Source organism: Lissotriton vulgaris, chromosome 6 (genome assembly GCF_964263255.1).
Source record: "Lissotriton vulgaris chromosome 6, aLisVul1.2, whole genome shotgun sequence".
NCBI lineage: Eukaryota > Metazoa > Chordata > Amphibia > Caudata > Salamandridae > Lissotriton > Lissotriton vulgaris.
In genome coordinates this window covers 1,303,001,716-1,303,021,748 of record NC_141694.1, presented here as the reverse complement: position 1 = coordinate 1,303,021,748, position 20,033 = coordinate 1,303,001,716, and the positions used below count along the sequence as shown (strand labels likewise).

Sequence of the window (20,033 nt, the reverse complement as noted above, 5' to 3'; positions counted from 1 at the left end):
CTCTCGGTAGGATCGAGAGACAAGAGGTGGAGAAAAACGAAGGGGGAAATGAGCATAAGGGGGCAGAGTACATCCTCCCTGACCCCCTACGTTTGATGAGGGGGCTTTAAAAGGGCCCCGCGGGGCAAAAAAAAAAAAATTTAAGTTCGTTTTTTTGCGGGGGGAGCGCTCGGTACGCGCACCGGGAAGCGGTCCGGGAAGCATAATATTTGGAAAATAGGATGAAAGAATGATCAAATATTGTATGTTTATTGATTGTTCTTTTTGTTTTAAAAATTTTTTTTTTATTTAAGTATCAACATGTAGGTACCAATGCAGAGTCTAAAAATAAAAATACATTGTTTCCTTTGTAGATATCTTGCATGTTGTTTCAGAAGTTATTGTGGTATATTGAATTCATAGCGTAGTCTGTCAGGAAAGCAGAAACACCATGGAGGTAGGAGATGATAAAGAGATGTTAAATACACATTGGAGATAATATAGTGGAAGAAAGGAAGTAACTATGAGCAAACTTACTATGTAACACAAAAAAAATTTCACAGTATATTTAAAGTCTAATTTTACATTATAATCAATTTGCTACTAGTTTAAAAAATACATATAAAAATGAATAATGTCTCAAACAATTTTTGAATTATTAAATAAAAAATTATTTTTCTGATTCATTTTCAAAATTAAAAAGAACTTCTAATAATTCTTTGTCATAATTTTTCTCATTTTCAATTAGGTAATCTATAGATTCTCCACATTGCACAAGTTCAAGGTCCCATGATTCATCAAAGAATTCTGAGTCAATTTGTGCATCTTTGTTAAATTCTGCAACAATTTCCAAGTTATTTTCTTTCTCTCCTTCCATTTTTGTGCTGTAAAATGAATTTTCAAAAAATATATCAGTACAGATAGGGCACTGTTGGGTTTAAGTACAGACAGGTAGTTTGGTTTTTTAAACAGTGATTTTATCTTTGGGCAGTGTATAGTATCAGACTGGAAGTAGAAATATAATAAAATATATGTGATAAAGTCTAAGTCAATTCTTAATTATACAACACAAGCCTAACTCCATCCATAACTAAAACAGAGAAGTCTATCTTATTCTATAAGTATTACAGAGGGATAGTATATAACTATCAGAAAATATTTTCTTAATTAACTAAAAGTGTAGAACATACTTCAGTTTTTAAAATAACATCTTACCTTTCCCAAAGAAGTATAAGTTCTCAGTTGAAATGCACTTGATATGTACTTCAGGAAGTAGTAGTCAAAATGGCTGTGTTTCTCTCTCTCTTTCTTTATATATATTCAGGTACATAACCAATCAAATGTCATGAAATAATAGAAGAAATTGAAAGTAGTATTTTGATTGGTTGTCAATTCTAACACTTTATAAGTGTTTTTGTTAGGTAATTTACCTCAGGATATTTAGTCAGGCTTACAGCATAATTTTCTCAATGGAATTCTATCAAATTTGGGTAAATGGTAGGGGCTGCTATGTAGTAGGGCCTATTTTATATTTGATGAAAGCGTTTCTGGTGGTTTTTCTGTAAATTACTTTCCCACCTTTTTTTATCGAGCGCTTACCGGTGCGCTCCCCGGTACGCGAACCGGCAGCGTTACGGGAGTCCTCCATTTTGTGTATCGGTAAAAATGACACATAAGAAGGAGGACAAACAATGTTAATGGGTAGAAGGGGGCACGGTAGACACTTTGTGACCCTCTAGGTTTTCTGAGGGGGGATTAGGACGCTGATATATGCAAAAATAAAAAATAAAAAAAAATGAAAAATTTCGCGGGGGAAGCGCCCGGTACGCGCACCGGTAAGCGAACCGGGGAGCGTACTTTGGAGAAAAAAAAAAGTTAGAAAAAGATAAACGTTTTGAATGATCAGAGGTAGGGTAGCTCTGAAAAGAGCTATTGGGTTCTGTGGCTAATTTAGGTACCTACAAGTAGGTTCCAATCCACACTTTTAAATAAAGGACGAATATTCTATTCCCTTCATCGGGGAAGTGCACACCATCTCTTCTGTAGATGTCTTGAATGTTGTAATGCAAGTTATTGTTTTATATTAAACCCATTCCATAGTCTCTCATGTAAGCAGAAACAGATTTATTCACATGTTTCCGTTCTTTCTCAAATTGTGGAAAAAATTGGGTGGACCACTTACATTTCTGTCTTTGACATATATTTGAATATACCAAGGCAGTTTGGGGAAAAAGTGTCATCAATTGAAGAAAGGTGTTCTTTAAAAGCATTTCCAGACCAACCCCAGTCATAGTGCCCAAATCATTTCCTCCACAGTGCACTATTAAGAGGTCAGGGTTTGGCAGATGCATAAAATCTTTTTATTAAAAACATATAAAATATATTTTTGCATTAAAAGAAGAATACATTTTACAGTTTATGATATTTGCTAATAAAAAACCATTGAAATTCACTGAAAAAACCATAGGTTATAGACCATATATAGTTAGGAATTAGCATTTACAAAACCTTAAAAATTCACTGAAAAAACCATAGGTTATAGACAATATATAGTTAGGGATTAGCATTTACAAAACCTTATTTTATTCGCACAAAACCATTGAAATTCGCTATATAGAGTTAGTTGCACTAACTATATATCGCGCACCCGCAATCCACTGCTGATGATGTCACATATTACATCATTCATGACATGGTCAGTGACATCACTGATGACATCACTGTTGACAACTCAAATGACATCACTGACAACATCACTGATGACATCAATCATGTGATAATACGATGAACCTCATCAGACTCTAATATAACCTTAGATACACTGAGTGTAAACAGACACTCACAGACTGTCACTCATCTATGGAGTTACTCACACACCTAGTCAGTCATGCAAAGAATCAATCACACCTCCATTTCCTCAACTATACAGTTATACACACCTTACTTATTGAAACATATTCTAACACATATTTACTCTCTTATACAATCACTGATACAAGTTTTCAATGATCCATGCAGCCACTCACACATTCACTGGCTCTTATAGACAGTAATTTACATATGTCAACTCTCACTTGTACTGTGTTTTACATATGTACTTACTTTGACATGTAGCACTGAGATATCCATTCACTCACCAATACACTCATGCACACAGTCAACCACCCATACAGCTGTTTCCACATTCAGTTTTGAACCAATACATCTAGTGAATCAACTGTTCACACATCTATGCAAAGAGTCACACACTTCCCAGCCACCCACACACATACACTCACTCTCCCATACAAATACTTGGGCAACCAATCAATAACCCATATAGTTACTCATATAGCTATTGATCAACACATGCAGCAGTTTACAGAACAACAGATAAAATGATGCACAAATTAAAACAGTTTAGTCACTAACCCATGCACTTAGTGAGACACATTTAATCACTCTCTCATACAGTCAGTCATGCACCTACTAAATCCTTCATCCACACAGTTATACATCCACTCATTGTTCAATATGTAAGACATATTTTAACTTTACAGAAACTTACAGTCACTGGATGATGTCATCAGTGATGTCATCAGTGATGTCACTGACCATGTCATGAATGATGTAATATGTGACATCATCAGCAGTGGATTGCGGGTGCGCGATATATAGTTAGTGCAACTAACTATATATGCGAATTTCAATGGTTTTGTGCGAGTAAAATAAGGTTTTGTAAATGCTAATCCCTAACTATATATGGTCTATAACCTATGGTTTTTTCAGTGAATATATATATATATATATATATATATATATATATATATATATATATATATATATATACACACACATACATACATGTATCATACAAATATACATCATATCATACCTCCCAGCCTGATCCCATGAACTCATGACCCCGTCAACAACAATTGATATAGACAAAATCACTTTTTTTCTCTCCAAGGCAAAGGGACTGATACAGTTGATAACACTGCAGGAGCTCACAAGGATTCTAAAGGAGATAAATAATTGCAAAACTTTAGGCCTTGATGTCATACTGGATGAACTTAACGTCTATGCATTGCAGGGATCTGGGTAAATCAGGTCAATCCTTATTCCCATTGCACCCTGTGCAGCTGAGCTAACACTAAATGCCCTTTACAGTCATTTATCATTGGTTGTATGATCTATTGTGTGGTCTTGTCACTAACGTTGTGTTGTAGAGTTAACAGCAGTCTCACGTACACTGATTTTCAATATTAATGCATACAAATGTGCTGCTGTACAGCTTTCATTTTTTGTATAGGACGGAGCAGTGTTAAGTCCACTGTTGTAATGGAGTCTATTTACTATTTTGACAGGGTGCAAGAATAATCGTAACTCCAGAAGATGGAATTTATGGCTGGCATTTCACAAGAGCGACTCTTTTTCCATATCTCGAAGATATCCCGGACCCTACAGTGGGATGGAATCCGTGTACTGATCCTCAGAGGTATGAAGCATCAAAAATGGAAGACATGCGAATGTAATGGCTGCCCTGAATGGAGTAGAATGAATACATGTTACAGGCATCAACAGATTAATCTGAACTGTCCCTTTTTCGACAAACAACAGTCCTAACCACAAACTTTACTCTTTGTGCAGAATTTATTGGGTTCCCTTGTTTCAAACTTTGCCATTTACCAATCAGGATTTTTCTATGGATAGTCTCCAGGTGGATAGACACACTGTGTAGCTAACATCCTGAAACAGATATTTTGTTAAGATATATTGGTCATCTGGTGCATCTATGAATGTGGGGGTATTACTTATAGCAGTGATAACCAAAATACGGCCGGGAGCCGTATGCAGCCCTCCTGACCTATACATGCAGCCCCATAGTCATGAGCAGCGCTGGGCTACTATTTACTGGAATTAGCACTGACATTAAAAATATGTTAAATAAACAGGCAAGAATTTTTTTCCAAAGGCTAATGGAAGTTAAAGAAAGGATGTAGTTAGGATATACCTCATCCCTTAACTTTAGAAATGCGTTCATTTTTAAAGACATCCTGCAGCAAAAGTGTAAAAGTATGAGAAATTCGGTTAAAAATACATATGATGTATTTCCTTAACATGTAGAACAGTTTCACCTTAGTACTCAGTGGATTGAGAAGCATTTTTTTACGTGATAGTTTCCAAACATGAATTCAGAGACATGTATTCTTCCTTATTAAATCAAACACGTGAAGAATTTGCGCTGCATATATCCCAAAGTCATGTCTTTTGAGGCCCTCATATGTGATTACAAAGAAAAAGGAGGGAAAGTGAAATAAAAGAATTTCCTAGGATCACACAATTTGAATAATTTGAAAAGCCAGGATTAATCCAGTGCTTAATTTAAGCCGGTGGTTTTCGGTGCTTGGCGCCAGCAACTAATTCTTAACATTGGCTCTTGTGACAGTCTCCCACATGGTGGCGCTGCCTGATAAATAGGGGTGTGAGCACAACTGAAGCTGTTTAACAATTTAACATACATAAACAATCACTAATACGTGCCAGCCAGGCCATTCTTATAGCTTTGGGGGCCTTGAATATAGTATGAATTGTCACACTTTTTAGACTGTGATGGTAGTAGTTGTGTTGGTACTGTAATTGGCAGGGCTGGCAGCAGGACAATGGATTGTACAAGCTGCTGTGTCCTCCCGAGGAGGGCCCTGGCATTTATTGTTTTACAAATTAACCACTGGATTAATGCCAGGTTTTTGGTTTCAAGTTGTACAATTGAAACACCAGATGGATATGCCTCACTTCCCTACACCCATTTTACCCCCAACAAGTGTTTAATTTGAGCCGGTGGTTACCGGTGCTCAGCCCTGACACTTAATCACCAACAATGCTTTTCATGAGCACCATTTAATGATCTGGTAATTTATGGGGAGATTAAGTGATTTGATCAAAATCACAGGATGTTGAGCCGAGACTCAAACCTGGCTCCCCAGTACTGAAGTCGGTCGCTTTGACTACTACACCACATCCTCTCCCCACATTCATAGCTAGTAGTCGGTTCTGTTTTAGGCAGCTCTAACAGGAGAAATGGGCTGGTGCAAGCTGCCTCCTGAGGAGAGACCCAGCACTTATTTTTTTACAAATTAACCACTGCCCCCAACTGCAACAACAATGTGGCCCTCTGACAAATCACAGACCAAACATTGTGGCCCCTGGGAAAAAGTTTGTGACTACCCATGACTTCTATCTATCAATCAATCAATCAATAGAATTTGTATAGCGTGCTACTCACCCGTTAGGGTCTCAAGGCGCTGAGGGGGGGGGTCGCTACTACTCAAACAGCCAGGTCTTGAGTTGTTTCCTGAAGGAGAGATGGTCCAGGGTCAGCCGTAGATGAGTGTGGAGGCAGTTCCATGTCTTGGCTGCCAGGTAGGAGAAGGATCTTCCTCCGACGGTGGATTTGCGGATTCGTGGGACGGAGGCGAGGGCAAGGCTGGCGGAACGGAGCTGGCGGGTGGGTGTGTAGAATGTGAGTCGGCTGTTGAGATACTTCGGGCCTGTGTCGTCGAGAGAGCCTTGTGTGCGTGGGTGAGGAGTCTGAACGTGATCCTCTTGTTGACGGGGAGCCAGTGCAGGTCATTCAGGTGGGCCGAGATGTGGCTGTGGCGAGGGATGTCCAGGATGAGTCGTGCTGAGGCGTTCTGAGTGCACTGGAGTCTTTTCTGGAGTTTGGCTGTGGTTCCAGCGTAGAGGGTGTTCCCGTAGTCCAGACGGCTGGTGACGAGGGCCTGGGTGACCGTCTTCCTGGTTTCGGTGGGGAAGCAGGATTATGAGACGGCGTTGACTTGTTTGGTCATCGTGAGGGAGGAGTCCAGGATGAAGCCCAGGTTGCGTGCGTGGTCCATTGGCTTCGGTGCGGTGCCCAGGGCAGGGGGCCACCAGGAGTCGTCCCAGGCGGAGGGAGATGATCCGAGGATGAGGACTTCCGTCTTCTAGCATTCAGCAATCCCTCTGTAACTGTGTGGGGGCAGAGGGGGCATAAAAGGCAGCTACTTCTTATAATCTAGTTTTTGCTTCCTCATTAGGCATTCGAGCCTCTCTCTGTTCACCCCATGCTAGTTAGTTTGAGCTCCTGGACAAGGTATGCACAGAGAATGCCCCGTCTACACACAGTTTTTTAAATCTTATGACGAAAGCTCTATCAGGTAATTTACACATCTTTGAATCAATCAGTTTGAGAGATGGGCACGCCAAAGTGGTAGTTTACCAAAGGAAGGTGTTTTAGGGAAATCAGTGATAACCTTACATTAAGGTACACGAGAAAACATATTACTGTTAAAGTCTTTCGATTTCCACTTGAGGTTGACATTGTTTCCTCAAGGCATTGCTTATGCCTCAAAGAATATGAAGTCCATTCTGCTATATTTTGGCTGTCAGCTCTATGTGCAAAACTAGCTTGAGTTCTGTAAGAGTCACAAATAAATCAGATGAGATGTACACCTAGCAAACAGTGTAATCCCGAAACCTCAGTTACCCTACAAGTGTCACACACTTTAAGCAAAATGTAGTGGGCAGAGTTTCCAAAATTGTTACAATCGATGTAATGATAGAAAATATTCTGAAAGTTCAAATCTTAAAAGTTTTTGGTCGCTCCTTGATACCTTCATGTGCGGGTCCCTTTAAAAATGTACTGTAATTTAATTTAATTTGTCAAAGCTGGATTTTCTCCCAGTAAGGTGAACTCTTCACGTTGACAATCATTCACATTTACTTCAGGGACAGATATGGCTGACCTTTTTCATGCTACTTTCGAAAGGCTGTAATTTAAATAGTGACACAACACATAAGGATATTGACTACAAACTCCCGAACTGTACTGTGCCGTAACATACATTAAACCGTATGCATTAAATCAGAACATTCCTCCAATGAGTCATTAATAAAGATGGATTCTTCCCTTATGACGATTATGCAACTGTAAACCATGACTTCGCATAACTTTATGTTCTTAATAAAGCAACGAAACTGCAATGATCATTTCATATGCATATTTACTCCGCATGTGCACTACGACATATACGTCAATCCTCAATGTCAAATACGTTTCAGTAGTGTATATCCTTCTTAGAGAGGGATTTATGACTTTAATCTTTAGTTTACCTGGTAACATTGCTAATTTTTAGTAATAAACGCAAAGTCTAATGGATACTTCCTGCATTTCATTACAAATAACCAGCAATTATAACTCAAATATTTCATTTTTAATTGTGTTAATTAATCCTCATTTTTCTCTTGGTGACTTCCTCTTGTAATGATTTATAATGGATTAAACCCATACTAGGAAAATTATGGCGTAAAAGCTTCTGTCCACCTGGCATTTCACAAAATATTAAACACCAAGGGCCTCATTATGATGTCGGGTAGACTGACGTCCGTCTGACACTGTAGCAGAATCCGGACCGACCAACCTCCGGTCAGAGGTCCCGACTGCAGTATTACAATGTGACCGCACATGGTCGGTCGCAGACTCCCATTTCTCATTGAGAGCTTGTGCTCCGGCCGGTTTACGGACGCAGCACAAACTCCCATAGAGAAATGGGAGAATCTGTTAATCCTTTCACCACTTGGCAGGCACCACACAGTGCAGGGATTAACCGGTGGCCCCCAACCAGAGGCCACAGAGAGAAGGAGGCCCTGCCAGGGGTCCCCTAAGTTGCTCTCCGACAGGTTTTCCATGTCGGAAAGCCCGACATAAAAAACCAACATCATAGTCCCAACCGTGGAAACGCCGTCCATATGAATTACTGTGCGGCCTCTAGCTGGCCAACGGGCTTCTAGAGTCTGTCAGAATCCAGCCGGTATGACAGGCCGCTTTCACTTTTAACCGCTGGTATTGTAATGCAGCGGTCGAAAGTGAAACCAAAGATGTCGGTCGGAAACTCTCCGACCCACATCGATATAGGACACTAAGTACTTTGGCCAGTAATTACAGATTTCATGAAAGTCACTGGCCCTTACTACTGAGAAATCAACTGGTAGTTCGCATAGTACAGCATGAAATTCATAATAAAAAAACAAAGATAACACAACATATCATAGAATACTGTAAAGTCATATAGTATTTCATGAAACATTTTGAATGCCGAACCCTAGGTTAAAGAAAGGTGCTACAAAGTTGTACTAATGCACATGTAAGTGTTATATAAGTGCAAATTAGCAATAACATCAAACATATAATATAGCATAGGCTAGGACACCATAACAAATTAATCTTACTTCAGCTGTTCTATATTAACCTAACAACCTAATGCTAAAGCTGCAGAGGTAGAGCTGCTTATAAAAAAAAGCAGTATCTACAGTGCATCTTGAGTAATGGTTGTGCCAGAAGACAACCCAAAAGACAGGGGCTCTTATTATTATAAGGGTGGTCGGACCTCCCACAGGCTGTCGGTGATGGTCAGACTGCAACAATCACTTCGATCTGAAATCCTCATTAGAAGGCTGGCTGTTGGACCCTAAGCTGTTGGATTCAGGACCACCACCTTCACCAGGATTACTGATTCTGATGGGGTTGAAGTCGGGGCTGCGTCCCTGAATGGCAGCGGTGCCACAGCAGGCACCGCCATTGGAATTACAATACCCATTTCCGATGGCTTTCTCATGGCGGAAATCCTGCCATTAAATGGTTGTTGGAAAGAGATATGGGGCCCCAAACTGGGCTGATACCCATCGTGGGCCACACTGAAAAGGGCACCTCTGTGCACAATGTGCCATGCATGACAAGGTGCATGGCACAGGGTGCATGGACATGCAGGCTGCGCATATATGGCATCGGCATGTGCTGCAGTGTTTTGTCTTGGCCGCAGCATGCTCCCACTGTGTTTCCAACTGCCAGCCCGGAGGTTGCATCACAGTATGGCAGGTAGACAGCCCGAATGCTTGTTGGCGATCTCCTGACTGCTGCATTATCGTCTGTCTGCCAGACTGACTATTCAGAAAAGGGGGTGGTGATGGACAGAGTATCTGAATTAAGCAGAACACTCCTACCCAGTCAACAGATCAGGGCTTGATCCATCACCGTTTTTTAGCTCACTGCACCATCCCAGTTCAGAACCTGGCTACATGCAAATTAGTCTGTCTCTAGCCCAATGCATCATGGGAACAGGGCAGACCAAACTACCAAGCCAATTCTTTCACTGGAAAGGAAACAAGCTTCCGAGGACCGGTTTCTGGCATTACTGCCGTCTTCGGCCCGGCTTGCTTGAATCCTGATGGTGCAGTGAGCAAGGGACTCACATCTGAGCATACCCTTCCACACTTGTGGTGGCCAAAACGATTCAGAAAAGGGGGTGGTGGTGGACAGAGTACCTGAATTAAGCAGAACACTCCTACCCAGTCAACAGATCAGGGCTTGATCCATCACCGTTTTTAAGCTCACTGCACCATCCCAGTTCAGAACCTGGCTACATGCAAATTAGTCTGTCCCTGGCCCAATGCATCATGGGAACAGGGCAGACCAAACTACCAAGCCAATTCTTTCACTGGAAAGGAAACAAGCTTCCGGGGACCGGTTTCTGGCATTACAGCCGTCTTCAGCCCGGCTTGCTTGAATCCTGATGGTGCAGTGAGCAAGGGACTCACATCTGAGCATACCCTTCCACACTTGTGGTGGCCAAAACGATACTGACTGGCATCAAAATGATGCCCGGGTCGTTATTACTAAGCAATTGATTGTTTTAATTTGAGTTTCAGAATATCTCCAGTATAAAACTCCATTTTGGGGCTGCTACAATTTTTTCAACTAGATTTTCTAGTGCTTCCAATGTTACTCCTGATGTGGCAAGACTATTAATTTAGGTCAGATGATAGAATAGGGTTGTCCTATTCTACATTTTATGTTTTAACCCAGACAAGGACTTTGGGAACAGCTCTTGGGAATACAATGAATGGCCCACTACCCTTTAAGCTTTTATGACTAGTTTGACTCATGGAAGGCACTTTTATGAGGGTGATAGAGCGCGCAGGGACCAACTAGCTCAGTTTTTTATCATACTCACCTTGGGCCCATATAACATTCACACTTTGAACTAGCACTCCTGCCTTACCAATTACTAATTTAGTCACCCTATCAGTTGCCCAGATGTCCGATTTAGGACTTATACCTGTAAACCATGACTTACCAATCCTCGTCACCTTACTATAAGTCCTGTGAATCAGGGAGTTAGAATAAACAGGCAATAATTAAACACATTTACTTTTCTTATAATAACCACCGTCTCTGGGAAAGTTTTGAAAACCTTTATCTATGAGAGATTTTCTGAGTCAAGTTGAAAAGGGCCTCAATCTCGTGACCATAAATTTTACTAGCAAGAATATAACCAATAGGACATAAAGTTTGTAAGAAATCACAGTAACACCTTTAGACATTGGTACCTGGGAAGGGTGAGTAAGGGAAATAGCACAAGGACATACCACATGGATTTTATTTACCTAGAATGATGCAATGACCAATCCTGGCCACAGGCTGGGGCAAAAAGGACCAGGACCAGGCTCCTAACTAATCAGGTGCCCACGGGACAAGACAGGTCTAGATCAGGACAGGAGACATCAGCTAAGTGCAACGGCAGCGTCACACCCCTCTCTCTAAGAAAGCCAATTAGTACCCCGATTGGGTAATTGATTCTTCTGACAGAGTGCTCCGCCAGCACCTCTGCTCTCGATCGCCTATTGAATGCGTTGGGTCAGTGACAGGTCAGCTATTCGGACAAGTCGGACAATTTCTCTATCTAAGCCTACCTTAGTTATACCATTTCAAGGGCAATGCACCACCCCTAAATGTTGCAAATCTATGTGTTCCCCTTCAGTGATTGGTTGGAAAGACGAGGGGAGGTCATCACACCATACTAAGATGATGTAATTTTAATTCGAATCATATTGATTGAATCCCCACCCACAATTTACTTTCCCATGACTTTATTCCGCCCATCAACATTATTTCATTTTCGCATACAATGTTAACACATTTGGTAAGTCGTCTTCCTTTTCCCAGGTCATGGGGTGAGTTTCTCAGGCACATCGTGGGCAAGATGCTTCTTGGCCGCGTTTGAATGCCAATGCTTTAGCAATTTCAGAGTTCAAGTGCGCTTGCACAGCATTGTCCAAGAAGGAGTATGTGATAGTACTCAGGCCCAAAGTATGAGCTAGTAGCAAAGTCAAAAATAAACATTTTAGAAAACAAAAATAAATGAATGCACTGTATACCACTTACCTCTACTCTAACCCCATTACTTTATTTTAACTTGTGCATTAATAGTTAATTAATAGTTAAGCAGAACGAACAAGCTTAGTACAAGCTGCAGCATAAGCATTAGCATGTGAGATTTAAAGCGGGCATTTCTGGCACTAATGCGCAGAAGCAAAGATTTCCCACCAAAGCAGAAAAGACGTTACACCACGTGAGTGTGGCAGATGCATGCACAGTGAAATTCTCGCTTTGCGGCGGCCATATCAGTTGACTCGAGTTAATATTAGTAAAACACATAGGCGAGCTTCCCCTGGATACTAGAAATATCATGAAATGTAAATATTAGTAAACAAAATATGTTGTTTAATATATTACAGGTTATTTAGAGAGGGTTGAGTACAAGCAAGTTTCTGTATATGTGCAACCTTGCTCCATCAATATCATCTTTGATGATAGTTTATATCATCACAAATTAAGGAACCAGATGCCAACTTCAACATTCTCCCAGTTGAATTTCTTCAATTACTTTGGGAGTTTTCTTTATACCATTATTCTGATAAACTTTCATTCTTTTATATATATCCCCCTTTAACTCTTCCATTTGTATCTCATCAAGTTTCCTTTTCTTCGTTTTCTCATTCACAGTGTACCTTTTTCTATTTCTGCAGCATTTGCACCAAATTATTATTACTAATAATATTAGTGATATTCCCATTATTGGCATCAGTACTTTACCTACAATACTTCTACCTACATTAAAAATCCAGTTACCAACAGAAGAGAGACCATCCATTAGTCTTTTCCATGCACTATCAACCTCCAGTGGTTTCAGTTCTTCTTCCAAATGAGTAATGTTCCTTACATACCTTCCGATTTCAACACTTTTATCAGGTATGCAAGTGCAATAATGTTGTGCTTTCAACATTCTACAGACTCCGCCCTCTTTTGCTGATAATATGTCAAGAGCAAGTTGATTTTGTAAAACCATTGATCTGATTGCAACCAATTTGGTATTGATCAATAAGAATCCTCCAGCAGTGTCAGTCGATAAGCGATCCACCACTGTGGATAATTTGCAGATTCTTTGAGTATTCAGAATTACTCCCACTGAAGGTATCAATGCACTAAATATATCACCTAGAATTTCTGCAAAACTAGCTCTTTTACATCGGGTTAGTTCATTTTCGTGTACATTGCTTCCAGTGATTCTTTTTACATAGTATACCTTTGGAAATACTATTCCGAAATAGCAACTTCCATACCAATGATCAGGCAGCTTAAAGCAAGCTTTGTTCCCACAAATGTAGTTAACTCCAGGAAATAATGGATAAGTACCCCCTTTTAGTCCCCATTCCTCAATTATGAGGAAATTGTGTTCACATTCACTGGAACCGATGAATACATTGTTATACTCAGTTTTCTTTCTATGGAGATAGATTTTCCCCATCTTTTCAAAGTCCAAAGACATAGCAGCATGGGGTTTGACAGATGCCATAAATTCCTCCCTTTCAGCCAATTTGGGTATCTGGGGTTTCGTTTCATTGGCTTTTCTATAGAAATACTGTCTCTTTTTCTCTACTAAGTTTAAAAATACCTTTTCTTCTTCGTGTAAACTACTTGTTAGATTGTCTTTGTGTTAGTTATATACATTTCTTTCATTGTCAAGAAAAATTCACCAAAGAATTGGGCATCTTTAGCACTAAGGACAGAATTCATTCTCCTACGTATAGGAATCCCAGGAAAAATAACATCTATGTTAGAATAATAATACTGCTACCTTCCAGTTTTATAAAACAAACTAGTTAATATGCTATAGGAAATGCCATAGGTCAGGGGCAAATGATGGTAGGTAACACCTTCAGCTACTGAAGTGGGTAATTTCATACAGACATAACAATCACTAATCAGCATAGTCTCTACATAATGTACTAATAGGCTAGCAAATACATTAATCTCAGTTTCATTTCTGTTTCTAACGTGATGTAATTCTATCTCATCTGGTGCTTCTAAGTCTACTCTATCTTGTTTGTGGTGCGCTATCTTTCCGTGTATACTAGTGTCATTTTGTTTAGTAGCCATCAAGTACGGTATTGCTATTGTCAGTCCAAGCCATACTACTAGTACTATCAATACACTACAGATACATGTCCTACAGCATGTCTTTATACAGCTTAATTTCGAGTTTTCCAGCAACTCTTTTATCAGCTAATTTTGATTAAGGAGGGTTATCCCCTCTTTGAGAATTTTACACAGAGTACATTTGTGGTTTATCTCAAGTTGGCCTCACTTCTTCAATATCTTGATCAATAATCAATTCTTCATCATTGTCATCACTGATTTCCAGATTTTCGAAATCTTCAAGGATGACGTATGTCCATTCAGGGCCTTTGAACTTATTGTTTAGTTTTCTCAGGCATGGACTTCTCGTTCTTTGATTACTTGTAGATGGTTCAGTTTGACTTGTTACTTCATCTACTTGTTCTGGTTCTTCATCTATTGTGACTAGGCGATATTTCAGTCTTTTCATATAACCTGTCCATTTATGACCTTTTCTGAGTCTTTTAGCTGGCACTGTGCTTTCTGATTCTTCAAATGTTCTTTTATTATCTTTAAGATGTGGCACAACTTGATTTTCGTCAACTTCAGGTTTCCTCTCTAACTAACCTTGTCCAGGGCTTATTTCTGTTGACTGTTCTGCCTGGATGGATTCTTCTAGACTAATCTGACCTGATTCAGGATATCACTTTGTGGGCCTGGAATTTTATCTTCGTCCTGAACCCGTTTTACTGATCCTATCTGGTCCTGCACAGGTCTTGCAGATTCTTGATTGTCTTCTGCCTGTACGTTTTGACTAGTACCTATCTGTCCCTCCTCAGACAATGGAGTTCTGGTAGGGGTTTTGCTGGTCTGAGTATATTGCTCTTTCCTTATTCTGTCCTCCTCATCATTACCATTCGCTTGTATTTTTGTAATCGGAGTACGTTCTTCTATATCTATCTTGTCCTCACTATCAGTCTGACTATCTAAATATGTTTGAGTTCTTGTTCTCACTCTGATTTCAGGGATGTCAACCACTGGGATCCATTCATCCTGACTGGTGCTCGGTTGCTCTTCATCAACTACTTCAGAATCAACTTCTTGAGACCCTTCAGCTGCACAACATTCAGCCTCAACTTCGTCAGGTTCTGGTACTCGCTTAGTGTGACTTGCTTGGATCCAGTTAGGGATTCCCTTGCACTTTACAACTGTGGTGGTGACCAATATCATTTGTTCTGGTTTTCCCCACCTTGGTGCTAGGCAAGATTTCCGAGTGTGATTCTTTATCACTACCCAATCTCCAGGGTTCAAATCATGTGCTGGAGTTGAATGTCTGGCTTCTGCGTCTTCCCAAACCTGGTGAGAGATAGAATGCACACGGTCAGCCAACTCTTTGCAGTACTCCAACACTAAATCATCAGATATAGTTAACAGCTGATGTCCTGGCACACATGTTTGCCTCATTGCCCTTTCCATGAGTATCTCATGGGGAGTCAAGCCTGTTTTCTTCTCTGGGATGCTTCTGAGTACCATCAGGACAAGAGCTAAAGCATCAGGCCATTCCAATTGGGTAGATTCACACATCTTTCCTAATCTTGCTTTAATTGTGCCATTCAATTGTTCTACCACTCCAGAAGCCTCTGTGCGATATGCACAGTGCAGTTTTTGCTCAATTTTGAATGCTTCACAAATTAGACTGATAATTTCATTATTTAAATGCCTTCCTTGGTCAGACTCAATCGTTCCTGGAAAACAGAACCTTGGGATGAGTTCCCTTAAGAAAAGTTTGGCTACTGTTATGCTATTATTCCTGCGAGTAGGGTATACTTCCACCAATTTTGAAAATAGGCAGATAATGACAAAAATATACTTCATCCCTCGACAAGCAGGTAACTGAATGAAGTCAATATGTAATCTATGACATGTAAGGCATCTCAGGCAAAGACTCTCAGCTACATTCCTGAACTTCGCATTGAACCAGTCCCTTCTAAACAGCCTCACCATTGCATCTCTCCCTATGTGTGTCTCCCCATGCTACATTCTGGTCATTGGTGCAAGCATACAGTCAGGTAACACTGGTCTCCCATCTAGGTAGATCAATATGCCATCTTCAGGTCTCATTCGCACACCCTACTTTCTGCCAGTCTTCCTTCTCTTTGGGCTCTGCTTTACCTTGTAAATCTCTCACTTCTTCCCATGTATTCACACAACTCAATATTATAAGTTGGCAGCTATTTCCACATGCTTAAATTTTCTTGTTTATTGCCATTTTATATTTGGCACAATGTTGGGCCACTTGGTCAGCATAATGATTACCGGCTGTCACTTTGTCATGTCCAGATTGGTGAGCAGCGCACTTGACCACAGCCAATTCTTTAGGCAATTGAATTGCTTCAAGTAATTCTTTTACAACTGTCCATTTTTAATAGGGGTTCCTGAAGAACTCATGAACTCCCTTTGCATCTATAGCTGGCCAAAGTCATGCACAACCCCGTAACCATACTGGCTATCAGTGTAAATGGTTAATCTCCAATTTTCCCCAATTTTGCATGCTTTTATTAAGGCAATGAATTTGGCTACTTGTGCAGATTTGACTCCTGGTAAATAGGATGCTTCGACTATATTAGATAGAGGGCATACAGCTAAAGCAGCGCTTAGTCCTCCTTCCTCATGGCGCATATATGAGCCATCTACAAATAACTCATGTTCTGGGTATTTTTAAAGGTTCTTCCTGTGTATCTGCGCGAGGTTTAGTACTAAATTCAGTTAAGTCGATACAGCCATGTTCAACTTCCTCTCTCACTTCCCCAAAGTGAGAATTTGGCAATAATGTCGCTGGATTTAGAATAGTACATCTCACTATTGTCACATTTTCTGAATCAAGGATAATTCTTTCATATTTTGTCATCTGACTAGGTGTTAGGTGCAGAGTACGTGTTCTGGTTAACAGAATCACGACTGAATGAGGAACATACACTGTTGCAGGATGTCCCATGACAATGGATTCACTTTGCTCAAGACTCATGCATATTGCAGCTACTGCATTTAGACAACCTGGCAGTGCAGATGGCACTGGGTCCAATGTCGCAGAAAAATATGCCACAGGTCGTCGCATTAACCCATGGGTCTGGGTTCAGACTGAAAGAGCACAATTGTCTCTCGTGTCACAAAACAGTGCAAACTCTTTTGAATAATCTGGCATTCCCAATGCTGGAGCTTCACATAGACTGTTACGCAGTTTCAAGAAAGCAGTCATGCTTTCATCATCCCACTCGACTGGGTCTTTTGCTCGTTTCTTTGTCATTTGAATCAATGGTTTTGCAAACACTGCAAATCCCACAATCCACTGCCTGCAGTAACCTTCAACTCCGAGAAACATTCTGATTTCTTTCTGCGTTTGAGGTAATTTCATGTTTTGAATTATTTTGATTCTTTCAGATGTCACTCTCCTGACCCCTTTATAGGTCTCGACCTGCCAATGCGCTTGCACATTGCAGCTCGAGATATATAGAAGTGCATCAGGAAAGCTTACCAAGAAGGCTTTGGCAGGTCGATTACGCACAGTGCATGTGCTCCGTTCATGCGCTTGCCATTTGCTCCCCGACGCTCTGCATCAGACTTCAAAGTAATCCCTTCTGCTCCCCCGCCCCGCCACACCAGCCACGTCAACCAGCCATGTCACAAACAACAATTTATCTGTGCCTCCCGTCACACTTCAAAGCTGCCGCTCCCCGCATCAGACTTCAAAGCAATGCGCTCCCGCCTCGCCCCCCCACAGCAATGCCAAGAGCTACTCAACATCCGACCACTGCTCAGCGTTCTGTTTACTTACTGAATGGGCTTAATGAAATGCTTGTGGCTGCTGCTTCATTTGCTGTACAGACTTCGCTGCCCCTTTATTTCCGTGGTTTGTTGCTCTTACACATATATCACCTTGCTTCATGTCTCTTAGGTCACTTACACTTTATGCTAACAAGCACCCCCCCATCCCCTTCCCCCCTCCCCCACCACGCAATCCTCCTCAGCTCTTCACTCCCTTTCGCGCCCCTCTCCATTATGCAGCCCGTCGGGACCCTCGTCCCTCCATTATATGTTGCTGCTGGTAGCATAAGCAGCCGTCTTAAAACTTTTAGCAGTGCCATACCAATATTATTACAACGGAACATTACCCCACGGAGTAGCCTACTAAATATAGCCCTTATTATAATCTCGCCAACCCATGCACTCCCGTTTCTTGGGCTCTTGCCTGCTTTCTCTGCTCCTAGCGCCTACATGCGGGATACAGACCTCGGTGCCCCTTTATTTCCATGGTTTGTTGCTCTTACACATATATCACCTTGCTTCATGTCTCTTAGGTCACTTACACTTTATGCTAACAAGCACCCCCCCATCCCCTCCCCCCTCCCCCCACCACGCAATCCTCCTCAGCTCTTCACTTCCCTTTCGCGCCCCCTCTCCATTATGCAGCCCATCGGGACCCTCGTCCCTCCATTATATGTTGCTGCTGGTAACATAAGCAGCCGTCTTAAAACTTTTAGCAGTGCCATACCAATAATATTACAACGGAGCATTACCCCACGGAGTAGCGTATTAAATATAGCCCTTATTATAATCTCGCCAACCCATGCACTCCCGTTGCTGCGCTCTTAGGCTCTTGCCTGCTCTCTCTGCTCCTAGCGCCTACATGCGGGATACAGACCTCGGTGCCCCTTTATTTCCGTGGTTTGTTGCTCTTACACATATATCACCTTGCTTCATGTCTCTTAGGTCACTTACACTTTATGCTTTTTATTAAGCCTGGGCGTAGTTCGCGTAGCCGCACTCCGCGAGCTACGCGAAGATGCACTTGCACTCCGCGAACTACGCATAGCTCCGCGAGCATGCGTAGTAGCTTGCTTGACCCGTTCGCAAGCCATTTTTTGTCTTCGGGAGCGCCGTGGAACTCTGGAACCTGCTCGACACCACATCTCCAGACGTCGCCTTCCTCACGGAAACATGGATGAACACCTCCTCAGCGCCCGACATCGCCGTCGCCATCCCGGACGGATACAAGATCACCCGGAGAGACCGCGTCAACGAGACAGGAGGAGGCATCGCCATCGTCCACAAGAACACCATCCGCATCACGACCAACTCAGACGACACCCTCACAGCCGCTTAACATCTTCACTTCCAGATACACACCGACCCCAAGACCACACTCAGAGGCACCCTTATCTACAGACCCCCAGGACCTCGCACACAATTCAGCGAAGACATCGCAGACTTCATCAGCCCGCACGCCCTCGCCTCCGCTGACTACATCCTCCTAGGGGACCTCAACTTCCACCTGGAGAACAACAACGACAACACCACCACCACCCTGCTGGACAACCTCGCCAACCTCGGACTCATGCAACTTGTGAGCACCCCCACCCACTACGGCAGACACACGCTTGACCCAGTCTTCTCCTCCAGCAAGTACATCTCCTTCAGCCACTCCACCGGGCTCCACTGGACAGACCACAGCTGCGTCCACTTCAGCTTCAGAAAGACCACGACTCACCACCACCCACAACAGGTTCCCCGCAGGAACTGGAACAAGATCACCACCGACCAGCTCACCACTTCACTGAGCCAGAACCCGCCCGCCAGCTCAACGGACCCCAACCAAGCAGCCAACAACCTCACACAGTGGATCACCAATTGCGCTCGCCCAACCAGCCTCGACCACTCGCAGTCCGGCTTCCGCACCGACCACAGCACCGGGACCGCCTTCATCGCAGCCACTGACGACATCCGAGCCCTGCTCGACAAC

The 20,033-nt window shown here is 42.0% G+C and overlaps 1 protein-coding gene across 2 annotated transcripts in view; it reads left to right on the top strand.

Moving 5' to 3' along the window:
- LOC147708820 (pantetheinase-like) overlaps positions 1-20,033 on the top strand; it is a 359,649-nt gene that overhangs the window by 15,351 nt on the left and 324,265 nt on the right. For both annotated transcript variants that reach the window (XM_086927439.1, XM_086927438.1), the window contains exon 2: positions 4,329-4,459. In XM_086927439.1, the coding sequence (XP_086783565.1) occupies positions 4,329-4,459 (131 nt within the window). The remainder of the gene's footprint in view (positions 1-4,328; positions 4,460-20,033) is intronic.